The 13,340-nt window shown below is 56.6% G+C and overlaps 4 protein-coding genes across 4 annotated transcripts; 3 read left to right on the forward strand and 1 right to left on the reverse strand.

Annotated features, from left to right (window-relative positions):
* The first annotated feature begins 390 nt into the window (after window positions 1-390).
* B0I36DRAFT_6482 (uncharacterized protein) lies at window positions 391-5,489 on the forward strand. The gene has a single exon (XM_046163154.1). The coding sequence runs from the start codon at window positions 498-500 to the stop codon at window positions 5,391-5,393; it is 4,896 nt and encodes a 1,631-aa protein (XP_046018207.1). The 5' UTR covers window positions 391-497; the 3' UTR covers window positions 5,394-5,489.
* Window positions 5,490-5,858: 369 nt separating this feature from the next.
* On the reverse strand, window positions 5,859-7,277 carry B0I36DRAFT_235300 (PCI domain-containing protein; the record flags this gene model as incomplete). The annotated part of the gene is made up of 3 exons (XM_046149387.1): window positions 5,859-6,865; window positions 6,923-7,005; window positions 7,102-7,277. 3 exons carry the CDS (start codon window positions 7,275-7,277, stop codon window positions 5,859-5,861), a joined length of 1,266 nt encoding a protein of 421 aa, XP_046018208.1.
* Window positions 7,278-7,765: 488 nt separating this feature from the next.
* B0I36DRAFT_259349 (WD40-repeat-containing domain protein) lies at window positions 7,766-9,528 on the forward strand. Its single transcript, XM_046151103.1, has 2 exons — window positions 7,766-8,302; window positions 8,362-9,528. The coding sequence occupies exons 1-2, from the start codon at window positions 7,928-7,930 to the stop codon at window positions 9,322-9,324; spliced, it is 1,338 nt and encodes a 445-aa protein (XP_046018209.1). The 5' UTR covers window positions 7,766-7,927; the 3' UTR covers window positions 9,325-9,528.
* Window positions 9,529-12,026: 2,498 nt separating this feature from the next.
* Window positions 12,027-13,247, forward strand: B0I36DRAFT_235644 (uncharacterized protein; the record flags this gene model as incomplete). The annotated part of the gene is made up of 2 exons (XM_046149412.1): window positions 12,027-12,503; window positions 12,588-13,247. 2 exons carry the CDS (start codon window positions 12,027-12,029, stop codon window positions 13,245-13,247), a joined length of 1,137 nt encoding a protein of 378 aa, XP_046018210.1.
* Between the last annotated feature and the right edge of the window lie 93 nt (window positions 13,248-13,340).

Below are 13,340 nucleotides of genomic sequence, written 5' to 3' on the forward strand. Positions count from 1 at the left end.
AATTGCTAATCGACAGTACAGTAGGGTCCATATTGGCCAGTTCGGTGTCAGTGCCGGTGGCTGCAGGGGCCTGGCAAGTCCGGGGCCGGTTTAGTGGGGTCCGGAGCCCAACCAGCAAGTAAACAAAGAACTTTAGCGGCGCATAGCTTAGCTTGGTGATCCTTGCCGCCACCATTGAACCCTGCCGCCATCTTCACGCGACCGTCGGTGTACTTGCCATTGACGCGACTGGCCAAGACGACTCACGACGACTCCATACTCGAGTCGACAAACCATCTCGCATCCGTGATACAACGCAAATCCGACTCAGACCGAGCTCACAGTACGGCTGACGGGACGAGCCGCCCTCGACACGCGATGCTCCCAGTACTTTCTCTCACGACGCGTCTCCCCCACACCGACTTGTCTTGAGCTGTCGGAGCCTGATCATTCTTCGCCCTTTGACCGGCTGCCATCGCTGACAAGGCTCAAGGCGCCGCGGCCCGCCTATCGTAACCATGGCCGACGCAACCCTCTTGCTCGACGACCCTTTGTCGTCGCCGGATCCGCTTGCCGACGAGATTCCTAGCTCTGTCCAGTCAAAGACCAGGCGCATCGCGATGCCACACCACGACTACTCAATGGCCGCAGCCCGAAGCTCGTCGCCCATGAAGTCGCCCTCGAGATCATCCGCGAAGCGCCGCTCCGTCTCCCCGCGGAAGCGGACTTTTGAGCTCGACGTTGGCAACGAGTCCACCCCTCAGCGCATCCTTGTTACGGTCGAGGCCGACGAAACCATGCGCTCTGGCGTCAACCGCAGGCTGTTCCCGCCTTCTTCGCCCACCCGCAAAATTGTCAGAGCCGAGGAAACAACGACGAGAAAGGTGCCCCTGCGTGGTCTGTCGGACGACGAAGGACTCGGCGACGACACAGCCGTCACGCCGCGGAAGAGAAGCCGGCCACGTAAGAGCAATGGCACGCCCGTACCGAGGCCTAGAAAGCGCGCCGGCACACCACTGAAGCCGGCGACCGATGCGACGCGACCGAGACTCGAGCTACCCTCTGACGCGAGCATGTTCAGCGACGTAAACCTCGGGAACGACACCGATATCCGTGGCTCCACGCCAAAGCCAAAACCGAGAGCGAGGAAAACACCTGCGAAACGCGCGCCGACACCAGGTGCAGTGCCGTCCTCACAAGTCCCAACCAGCAAGCAGAGAACAGGCAAGAAGCGTGGGAGGCCGCGGAAAGCACTGATGCCGGAGGAGGTGGCCGAATTTGCTATTGCTGGTAGCGAGCTGGATCAGCCCGAGACTGCGATCGCGGATCCCGAGCCCATGTCGATGGACGATGTCTCGGTCACCGGAGAAGTACGATCAAGTATCGAAAATGCGGACGATGTCGACCCGATCGAGCACGATGAGCTTGAACTCCAAGACGGCATAGCGATTGATGATGATGATCCCCCATCACGACTAGCTTCCGAGCGAGACGATAGCGTGACACCAGTTCCGCCAGAATTAACGATACTTGAACCCGTGTTTGGGGACCTGGTTATCCCCAACAGGCCACCAAGTGAAGAGGGACAGCCTAGCAGCATCCACCAAGAGGAGGCGGAGAGCGTAGGGGTGCCTCTAAGCGACGGATATGCACCTTTGCTGGAACCTGAAGATGATGGTGTGTCAGACGTTGGGACTGTTGAGTCTGCCAACCCGGCCAGGCAAGACACTTTGACGCACGCCTCGGATTTCAGCATGATCGCTGTGGAATCGCTGCCATCGTTCCAGGCGTCTTTCCAGGCTTCGTTTCATGGCAATCTAAGTCGCATCTCGGAGGTGCAAGACGAACCCGCAGAACTCGGGGAAGCCACCAATATGATGATCAATCAGACCTTGGAGACGCTACGTCGCAGCATACAAAACGAAACATCCGCGGACAACTCGGACGAAGAAGGCGGTGATGAAGATGCCGTCATGCAGTCTGGACGAAGAGCTTCGCCCAGCGGTCTTTCTGCCGAGAAACAGGCCCCAGGTTCTCAATCTCGAATGAGGAATGCGTGGTCGAGCAGTCCATCTGGGAGCCCTAGGCGGAGGAAGTCCATCCCCTTGAGCCGGCAAGTATTTTCAGGAAAGGCACGGCAAACAGATGACTCGTTCTCCAGCATTCCAGACAGCATTCTCCAAGCAGCAACACCAGCTCGGTTCAGACCCCAGCAAGCCGACGTTGGTCAACAGTCATTGGATGGAGAGGATCAGTACGAGGACTCTTTCTCGGAGATCCCTGAAGCGATTCTTGAGGCTGCGACGCCAGCTGCTGCGCGCCAGCGAACGCGAGACTTTCCCAGCGGTCTGCAAAGCAGCCCAATGACCCGCGACATCTCACCAGAGATTGACACCGGATCGGCACGGCAGTCAAACCGATTGCCAACCCCCGATGACACGTCTTCGTCGAATGTCGAACCTCGACGACTAGTGCCGGATGACCAGGCACCCACGGCAGAACAAAGGCCAGATCAAATTGCCCAATCGAAGAGCCAAATACCCTCATCGCCTCCCAATATTGTGGTACAGCGGCTTGAGAGCTTGGAGGCTCGTGCCTCGTCACAAAGACGAGATCCGCATCGCGAGATACCTGAGTCTCCACAGATGCCATCCTTCTCAGAGACAGATCAGGGCGAGCCTCCACGAAACCTGGAGCCGCCGCCTTCATCCCGGCGACCCACTCTATCGCCAATCGTACGTGTGGCAAGAACATTACAGAGCGTGATGTCGGACAAATCGTCTCCTGAAGGACTAGAGAGCAACTTGGGTAGCCCATTTAGAGGTTCGCACAGTCGACAATCTTCGATCACGAAGTCACCCACTCGCAACGCGAGCGAGCTTTTCGGTCGATCGACCAATAACCAGATGCCGCCATTTGCATCTGCGTCGTCGCGGGAGAATAGGCAAAGCATCAGCCAAAGCGCCCGATCTGGCTCGCAACATGACAGAACGCGTAGTCTCGACAACCTCTTTGGGCCACAAATTAATACCGAGCGACAGGATCCAAATGCTCGACTGCAAGCTCCTGCGTCAAAGGAGCGGACGCCTGAAAGGAGGGGATCTGTGCCGTCCGGGCCCATGTCAAGTTCTACTAAGTCATTATTGCCCAGTGATGACCGGATGAGTTGGGTTGCCGAGGACAGCCCGCTGCGAGCCAGATCAATTACACGGCAGAGCATCACCCAAGCTTTACGCGAGTCTAGCCTCGCGGCATCGCGAAAGCGAGATTCACTGCGCAAGTCGCCACCAGAGCGCTCAGTTGAAATGAATCGCGGGCCATCTTCAAGTCCGCAGCGACCTGATCCCCCTATTACCAATGAAGAGGACGACATACTCCTGGATGCCGCCGACGATGATATCTGGGACTTCGAGGCCTCGCGGCCCGAGTCTCGGCAAGTGACTGCCTCTGCTGTCCCCAGGAATCCCCATCGAATGAGCGACGAGCCTCGACGAGGCAAGATACCCAGCCCCTGGAGTAGTCATGGTCGGCACAATATGGACCAAGAAGAGATCGACAGCCCTTCACAGATACTACTCGATGAGAGTCCGCAGAAGCGGCTAGGCCCCTCGGCGCCGGAATACGCCCAGAATGAGGAACACAGGACGTTTCAAAGGTCCGTCTCAGAGGAGGAAGAAGAAGACGAAGAAGAAGAAGGCTTACCTAGCCCGCCCAGATCTCAGCAACAAGGGAGAGCTTCTGAGACTGCCAAAGATACTGGAGGGTCTGAATATTCCCTGCTCCAAGATCAGGATGATGCTGGCAGGATGCCAAGCGAGAGATCCGTCGAATCTGTGAACGTTGAGGAATACTCCTTGATCGCGCCTCAATTGCGGCAGACGGGTGCCAGGAAGAACTCAGCACAGCCAGTTATGGCTGATGGAGGAGACGAACATTCTCTTGTGGCCAGGGATAATGAAGAGCATCCTGATCCGCCACCGGCTAAGTCCCGGTTCTTTGGCGGCTTTGATATCATGTCATTTTTCTCCTCGCCATCTGCCTTGCCCAGCGCCAAAGACCCCAAACCCACCTCTTCCAATGGCGAGACAGCGAAGCCCAAAGGGTTACCGAGCATGCCGCCACAGGATCTACCAGGGTTACAACCACAGAAGGCGCAATCGTCCCTGTGGGCAACCGGGCTCTTTCCCTCGATTGCTCAAAAGGAGTTCAGGCCGAGTCCTGAACGCGGCAATACGCTCTTCTCTTCTTCGGCGCCAGCAAGCTCGGCTCGAGTAGACCCAGACACGAGCCCGACTCCGACGCCGAGATCGCGCGACCTGCCCTCGACCCCGGAACGACAGGCCTTTCCGACAATCGAGCAAAAGCGAGATTTCACACCACGCTCCGGGCAGAACGGCTCGGCACTTTTCACCGGGCGTGCTGCGCCTGCCCCGACTCTGCCTGCAATCAGAGTCCCAAGCACAGTCGCTTTCCTAAATCCGTCAAATAGCAGGCAGGACCACGACACCTCAATTGCGACGGAAGATTCAGAGTACGAGCGGGTACCACCACGCGAGATTCCCTCGCGATGGGATAAGACTCTCTCTCCCTCAAAGTCATCCTTTCGCTCTCCAATGAAGCCGACGACACCGGGCAGAGTCGTGGCTTTCACGAAGAATGTGGTATTTCCGGATCCGCCATCGAATGGAGATTTGCCGAGGAAAGCGAACGCCCCAGCTCCAGATAACACCTCAAGGCACGTGTTCCTGCAACCGCCGCCCCAGCTGCTGCAGCCCAGACTCTCTGGCCAGGAAAACGAGCTGCGCTCCAGGTCCGCCGCGAACGCAGCTGCCGCTCGTGTGCAGAGGCCCCAGAGAGAGGCTCCGGTCGACGACGATGGCATGAGAATATCTGTGCCACCAAGGACTGGAGCAGCAGAAACGAACCGCTTCCCGCAGCCCAAGGCTTTCGCGCTCACCGGCACATCCTGGACTAAGGCTCACTGGGTGCGCTTCGACGAGATCCTGCAATTGCGTCGTAAGAATGTGCAGCAGTTCCGTCGTGACCACCCTTACGCCTCATCGCCGGGCGACTTTGCAGACGACCCGATTGACTGTAATGACGACGGCAACTATGACGATGAGCAGGCTTCATCACGACCTACCTCACGTGGAGGCAAGATCCTCGGCAAGCAGGTTTCTGGCCAGGGAGCGAGCATGCTCATTGAGTCGTGGCACTTGGAGGTCATCAAGGCTTTCATGCAGGAAATTGACCCCTGCCCATGGGACGAGATGGTGTTGGCAAAGAGACTGTTCGCACTGATCGTTGGCGAGGAGAGGAGGCGGAATGGCGCCGTCAAGCCTAGCGCAACCCGCGCTTCGGCACAAATGACATCCGGACAGAGGGTCAATCTTGGCGCAAGGCATCGAGCCTGAGGAGAGCAAGTATTGGCGATTGGAAAAGCTACTGATAACGAAGTCTCTTTGGAATAGTTCTGCGTAGAGACTACCGCGCAGAGACTACCACAAGCAGTGGAGGACGTGTCATGTTTGTATTCATCAAAAGCGCAGTTTGGATTGTCCCCATTTAGCATAGCATAGCATTATATCCAACCCTGTCCTTTGCGGATGACAAGGAAAGGGCGGCGCAATCTTACGAGACATGAACAGCAACACTTGAGACGAAGAGGTTTTACAAGCTTTGATTTGCGTTGTGACTTGACGAGGACTCGCAATCTTCTTTGCCGACTTCGGGCCCTGTCTCGTCGTCCCACCACCTACTTGTTCGTCTATTGCACCACGACTCTCTCTATCTGCAAACGAGCGTCGCGGCTTCATAGTGACTCGGATCTTTGACGTCTGTGGCCATACTTTACAGAGGCTCCCAAAAAAGCAGATGAATCACTCCAGAAGCGAAGCCTGGTTGGTGTAGAGGACGTCAACCACCGTGCTCAACTTTTCGATCGTCTGGAGGGCCGCGTCGTATGACTCGTCGCGGTGTGTCTCGTCGTAGATGATGAGACAGCCAGCTCCTTGGTCGAGGACACCAATAATAACCTTATCCAGAATCATCTGTGAGAGTTTTCTCTCCACTTGCGTCGTGTCCAAGCCGACCATCTTGGCAATGTGTGCAATCTCCACCCTGCTGAAAGGCTCAATGACCTTGATCAGGTTCTGCTCCAACATGGCATCGTAAAGCCGGCGAAGGTGGTTCCGGATGAAGGCGTCGCTGCCCAGCTCATACTTGTAGGCAGCGAGAGCACGCTCGTACTCGTCGAGCGAGCGGTTCGAGTGCGCGCGAGCAATCGCCTTCATGGCCTCAAGGTTCTGTCCAGCGTATTTCTGCGCGTGCTTCGAGGCCATGAGGTTGTTGACGTCGTCAACCAGGTTGAGCATGATCTTGCACAGCAGCATATACTGCAGAGCGGCCGTCGCCTTGGACGACTCGTCCTGTGTGTGGTAGCCGTCAAGAGCTTCGATGAAGTACGAGTAGGCCGTGTTGAAGTCCTGGTCCATCGTGTGCAACATGCCCGACTGCATGTCGAGGTTGGCCTGTAGTAAAGGCGGCGTGTAGACAGAGGCGGCGCTTGTTCTGGCGCTTGTGAGGGCGGCACGGGCCTTTGATGTGTTGCCCAGGGCGTGGTAGACTCTCGACTCGAGGAGCTGCACTTCGACAAGCACGAGCTTGTCGTCAAGACGCTTCAGCTCGCGCAGGAGTCCGTTGATAAGTGTAAGCGCATCGTAGTATGACTGCTTGGCCATGTAGAGGCTGACCAGCCTAGTCTCGAGGTTCTGGCGGAGGAAGCTCCTTCTTTCCGAGGTTGCCCATTCTATGCATGATTTTGTTACGGCGATCTGGATGTCCGTCGAGTTGGGAATGGCATCGAAGAGGTCGAGCAGTTGGCGAACTGGTTGAACTGTTAGACATCCTCCATCCCGTGCGACGAAGGAGGGGTGCTACATACCCAACTTGGCTGTCTTTGCCTTGGCAAAACTTGAAAGGACCGTGCGGCTGGTTGTGATCAGGTTGACCAGCTCTTGTGAGTTCCTATGGACAGTCGGCAAGGAGTCGTTAGCGTGCCTGCAACTTGAATGACAAGACTGCCTGCTGCAGGTATGACGAGATATATTGGTCGGTACTCACTTCTCGTCACGGTAGAGCTCTCCAAGGCTGACCAGGGCAGTTTCGTATTCTTTGATGGCGGCATCCGAGGTGACTGACGGCGGCTTCGAAATGATCTCCTTGTAGATTGCCTCAGCCTTCCTGGGATCGGAAGAGGCCAGGGCCTGTGCCTCCGCGACGGTTGGCTTCGAGGCCATGGTGATTGCTAGACCAAAGTCGGCTGGCGACAAGATGGGCGGCCAACTGGGCTGGCTTCGATGGACGGCAATGAACGGGGGGCAGTCGTCGGCGGCACCGAGGCTCGTGGTCTAGCTGGTCGTGGAGGGATGGTTGGCGAGGGAGCAGTATGGGTGACTGCGATGTGTGCACGGCTGTGACAGCTCCAGACAGCGCCAGGCGGGTTGGGTGGTGGGATGCAGCTGGTCGATGTGCAAGCTCCAGCTCACCCTCAGGTCCTGCCGCGCTGTTGCTGCACCCAAAAGGTACTTTGTCTGAGCTGAGCCCGGCCGCGTGCAGCCAGCCAGGCAGTGCCGCGCATACGACATCAACTCGCCAGACTGCACTGGCCGGGTCCTTGGTGGGGCGGGCTGTTACCAGCCACGATTACTCCTGTCTGGTGGACATAGACCGTTTACATAAGCAGAGACACCCGTGGACGCTTTGCTCTCGGCGTCCCCACTTCGCCATCAGCGCCAGGCCCGCCCTCTATCGATAGCGGTGCAACCTACTCGAGGCGAAAAAAGTTGGGGGAAGCCGAACCTGGGTCAGGATGCTCAATCCCCAGAAGGCATAAGCTTGACATCAAGCTTGCAGTTCCCGCCAACCTCTGCAAAGGCACACTGAAGCCATGAAGATCAAGGCGCTCAGTCGGTCCGTAGAGGCCTACCAGCCTGCTGGTTCCAGTGTTCCAAAGGCGCCCCGAAACCTCGATCCTGCGATACACCCGTTCGAACGAGCCCGCGAATACACGCGTGCCCTTAATGCCGTCAAGCTTGAGCGCATGCACGCACAGCCTTTCATAGGCCAACTCGGAAACGGTCATGTCGATGGCGTGTACTCTCTTGCCAAAGACCCGAATTCGCTGGAGCGTTTTGCAAGCGGAAGCGGTGATGGAATTGTCAAAGTCTGGGATTTGACGAGTCGCGAAGAGATCTGGCATGGCACTGCCCACGAGAACGTTGTCAAGTCCATGACCTGGAGCAGGGATCAGAAACTCCTGACCGTAAGTGTTTGTCTTGTTGCAGAGCTGCAAGTTGGCGTGACTGACAGATCTGTTCGCAGTGTGCTGCCGATCGATCTATCAAGCTCTTTGATCCATACAACACCCGAAGCGAGTCGACCCCTCTCAACACGTGGCTCGGCACAAACGCTTTCACATCGCTTTCTCACCACCGGTCTCGGAACGCCTTCGCGGCTGCGTCTGGTGTCATCTCCATCTACGACCTCGACAATTACTCGGCAGCTCCAGAGATCCTCAAATGGCCCTCGGCTGTAGACACCATTACCTCTGTGCAATTCAACCAGACCGAGACCTCCGTTCTGGCATCTTGCGCCACCGACCGTAGTGTAATCCTCTACGATCTGAGGACTGGGTCGCCTGTAGCCAAGACCGTCCTCAAGTTCGCCTCGAACGCCATCGCCTTCAACCCGATGGAGACTTTCAACATGGCTACCGCCAGCGAAGACCACAACGTCTACATTTGGGACATTCGCAAGTTTGACCGGGCACTGCAGATTCTCAAGGATCATGTAGCTGCCGTTATGGATGTCGAGTTCTCGCCCACCGGAGAGGAGCTGGTGACGGCATCGTATGACCGGACAGTCCGACTATGGAGCAGGAGCAAGGGTCACTCTAGAGACGTCTATCATACCAAGCGCATGCAACGCGTGTTCTGCGCACGCTGGACGCCGGACTCGAAGTACCTGCTATCTGGCTCTGATGACGGCAACGTGCGGTTGTGGAGGGCGAATGCCTCTCAGCGGGAAGGTGTCAAGTCTGCGAAGCAGCGCCAAGCCCTCGAGTACAGCGACACCCTGCTCAACAGATACAGCCACATGCCGGAGATTCGCCGCATCCGCCGTCATAGGCATGTTCCCAAGGTTGTGAAGAAGGCGAACGAGATCAAGGGCGAGGAGCTCAAGGCGATCAAGAGACGTGAGGAGAACGAGCGGAAGCACAGCAAGCGGAAGTTTGAGCAGCGGCGCAGCGAGCGCGACAAGGTCATTCTAGCGCATGAGAAGTAACGGACATTGCCAGACATTGTTTGCATTGGCGCGGCGTTTCTTGTTTTCATCAGACATACTTTTGGGGAAGGGATACCAGGCGTTCCAGGTCGACTGCTCCTGACTGTTAGCATTGCAAAAGAGAAAATGGAATCGCTTTTGTTCTCGATACACGTGCATTCCTCGAATGATCTCGACTAGACCCAAAAAGTAGCTCGTTTTTCCAAGCACGCTGTGACAAGTAGCCTTTGTTTCGTTGAGATGCGCAACTCGCGAGTCAGGACTTTTGACACAGCCTAGACGCGGTTACAGCCGCAGAGCACGATCCCCCCTGACCGGACTGCGGGGTGGTGAGGCTCAACTGACCAGTGCCGGCGCATCGTGCCCTGTGCTACAGGTGAACCCCGGTTATGCGGAATAAAGGAGACATTCCGTTCAATCCGCTAAAATGAGGTATCCGCAGTATTGAGGGGAGGTCATTCTTGAGGTATTTCACGCCTATCCAGGCTCTGTATTCTACTGAAAGTACATGCGGATATCTCTCTGCTGTAAGGCTTCAATTGATGAGTTCGTAAGTACCCTTTCCTGCTTATTGAGGTAAGAAATGAGGCCAGTATCACCACCTGATTGCTCCTGGTAAAGGCGCAGTCGGCGGAGGGCCTCTAGGGCCTCAACTATGGTGATTCGTGGCTCAATTTCAAGCTCAGCATTATCGTCGTCGTCGTCGTCGTCGTCGCTATTGCCTGCCGGGGTAAACTGGTCGAGAATCTGCTGGTCAAGGTCGTCGGATTCTTCAGTCAGATTCTCGTCAGCCGGGTTCAGGAAGTTATGGATGTTCATCACCTCCTTGACGTGATGATTAGCCTGAAGCCTCTGCAAGCCGTACGTAATCTCGCGAACGGCTTCTTCATGAGTAGCAGCAATTGCTGCCTCAAGTGTGGCCTGCTGGGGGTCTCTAGGGGCCTCCATGAGGCCTTTCTTGAAGCACTTCGTGATAGTTTCAGGAGTCACATCTAGCTCCCAGGCTTGGATGCCCCATCGCAGAGCCTTTAGTACGTTCATTGTACTAAGAGGGTCTCTACCGGCGTCATATTCCGACAGCATATAGCGTACCCAGTACCGTCGCCAGTGAGATTTCCAGGCTGCAATGATTCCCTGATCAAGAGGCTGTGTTTTGCTTGTAGTATTGGGTGGCAGCCATATGATAGCGGTGTTTTGTAGGGGGGTCGCACTTGTCAGAATAGCTTCATATCCGGCTTCATGAGCAGAGAAGTTATCCATCAGCAAAATGACGCTTTTACCAGCCATTTGGCGGTCGAACCAACGTAGCCATTGCTCAAATATAGTCCCTGTCATCCAGGCCTTCCTATTGTGAGTCCATTCTAGGTTCATATGGCGGATATCGACCCCCGCAGCGGTGAAGGCGCGAGGCCTTTTTGCCTTGCCAATGAACCATATTGGTAAACGGTCAGTACCTGACCAATTACAGCAGAGATGGGCTGAGATCCGGGCCTTCTCCTTTTTGCGGCCTGGAAGGCTGCGCGTCGAAAGAGAGCGATCCGGAATCATCTTCCAGTAAAGACCTGTTTCGTCGCAATTGTAAATGTCATCATGGGAATACTTCGAGAGGATCTGTCGGATTGAGGCCATCTCCTTCTCAGTATTGACGATATTGACACTGCCTAGCTCTCCATGCTGTACGCGTAGTTTTATATCGTGTCGGCTTTGGAAACGATAGAGCCAGCCGTTCGAGAACTGCGGCGGCTTTTGGTCCTTGTATTGAGGCATTTGCGCCCAGAATTGCCGTGCTTTTGCCTTAATGACTTCGCCCGTGATAGTAATTGAGCTTTCAGCTTGCTGGCACCACATATATAAGGCGCCTTCGAGGTCGCGGTGAGGGTTATTATTGACCCGCGTCAAGTCGAGGGCGCGTGGCTGCTGTAGTGGCTCGCTTAGGTACGCGAAACGGCTGCCGAGGATGTCGGTAATGGAGGATGTCGAGATAGGCTGGTCGTACTGCTTCAGGAACCATTGCTGTAGCTCGATATGGGAGTCTGTCGGACGGAGACGTCGTCGTTCGCGAAGGGCTAGCTTCTGCGCAGTCGAAATGCGTCGCCGCGACGGCTTCAAGTTGGAGGGTGCGGTGGCGCGGGGTGCCATTTCGGGGGGTCAAAACGCGGTCCAAACGCGCCCCTATTTCACTCGGATTAGCGGATTTAGGTGGTGGCGATGGCCTCGCTTTGTGCGTAATCGATGAACGCGAGGGATTAGCGGAATCGCATGTGTTTTGAAAGGAAACAGCCAGTTCATCCGCAGAAGCGAGGGAATCCGCTTATGTGAGGTCCGCATAACCGGGGTTCACCTGTAAATTGTTCTGCGACAAGGGGAAGCTCCCCCTCGGGGCTAGCGAGGGGCCTGTTGAAACACCAAGGGGGCCGCTCCGTGGTGGCTGTTTCGTCCCATATCCTGAAGCTCTGGTTTTCCTTCCAGCTCCGTCATCTTCGCACGAGTTTCCCTTCTTGCACATTCACTTCTTCTTCCTGCCTACCTGGCGCTTCACATTATCCTCAAAGGCTCGAGCCGGCTCTCTTGCCACGACTGCACAGCATTTCCCTTCCGCCGCCAACCCTGGTTTGAAGACACGTACCTCCGACTCCTCCTCATTTCAAGCAGCCGATTAATCACAAGTCAAATTCGACTCGGAACTTCCCGCAAGCCTCACAATGGACTCCGGCCGTGGCAATCTACCTCCTGCTCGGGAGTCATGGTACTCGCCGCTCTCCATAGACATGCTCCTGAGGGTGCTCAACATTACGATTCTGCACCCGTTCGTTGCCTGGATCATCCCGCTCTGCTTCCGCGCCGAGCATCATGCCTGGGACACCAAGCCCATGCAGGTCACCATGGCCTGGGCCTGCTTCGTCACGTTCCTATGGGCCGCCGATGTCATCTCGCACAAGGTCGCGTACGGCATGCACCGCGAGGTCGACCTCGGCGAGGAGGTCATTGTCATCACTGGCGGTGCTAGTGGTCTCGGCCTGCTTATCGCAGAGGTATACGGCATGCGCGGCGCCACCGTCGCGGTGCTCGACATTGCGGACCACCTCGAGAACCCGGAGGCGCGAGGTGTGACATACTATAAGTGCGACGTCGGCGACAAGAAGCAGGTTCAGAAGGTCGCTGCCGAGATTGAGCGTGATGTGAGTAGCCCTTCCCCCCCTTTTCAGCCATCCCCCTGCAGAGCTTCTCCAGATTACTGATCCTCGTGGTGTTGCGCGCAATAGCTCGGTGCCCCCACGGTTCTGATCAACAATGCGGCCGTCGTGCTCGGAAAGCGCCTGCTCGACATGTCTCTTGACGAGGCCGAGAGGAGCTTGACGACCAACCTGCTCGCACACTTCTACACCCTCCGCACCTTCCTGCCCGGCATGACCCGCAACGAGGTCGGCGGCACCATTGTCACCGTCTCCTCTGTCATCGGCCACATGGGTGCCGCTGGCCTGACTGACTATGCGGCAGCCAAGGCTGGCGTCACTGCACTGCACAAGTCGCTCCAGGCGGAGCTCAAGTACGAGTACCCAGAGATCAAGACCATCCTCGTGACCCCTGGCCAGCTCAGCACGCCTCTCTTCTACGGAGTCCAGACGCCCAGCAACTTCTTCGCGCCCGTGGTCGAGCCCATTGACGTGGCCAAGGAGATCATCAAGAACATCGACCTCGGACTGAGCGGGCACGTTGGGCTGCCGCTGTACTCGCGCTGGGCTGACTGGTACAATGTCGTGCCCGTGGGCGTGCAGACGATCCTGCGCCGGCTGTCGGGCATCGACGCTTCCATGTCAAGCTTTGTCGGCCGCCGGGGTGCGGCGCTGTCCGGGGATGCGGATGTGGAGACCACCGAAACCTCGAGCAAGAGCAAGAGCACGAGCAAGAAGGCTGGCAAGTGATGTTGGAGTCGCAACGGAGTCGCAGAAGAAAAAAGTTAGCCTAGTTAGGGCCAGTAATGATGATCACGGCCGGCCATACCCCCTTTGGCGCTG

This window comes from Microdochium trichocladiopsis (genome assembly GCF_020744255.1).
Source record: "Microdochium trichocladiopsis strain MPI-CAGE-CH-0230 chromosome Unknown B0I36scaffold_1, whole genome shotgun sequence".
NCBI classification, from domain to species: domain Eukaryota; kingdom Fungi; phylum Ascomycota; class Sordariomycetes; order Xylariales; family Microdochiaceae; genus Microdochium; species Microdochium trichocladiopsis.

Excerpts from the sequence above, each read along its gene's own strand:
- B0I36DRAFT_6482 (XM_046163154.1), top strand. The coding sequence starts at position 498 with ATGGCCGACGCAACCCTCTTGCTCGACGACCCTTTGTCGTCGCCGGAT.
- B0I36DRAFT_259349 (XM_046151103.1), top strand. The coding sequence starts at position 7,928 with ATGAAGATCAAGGCGCTCAGTCGGTCCGTAGAGGCCTACCAGCCTGCT. Across the intron at positions 8,303-8,361 it reads GGGATCAGAAACTCCTGACC|TGTGCTGCCGATCGATCTAT; the intron begins GTAAGTGTTTGT and ends ATCTGTTCGCAG.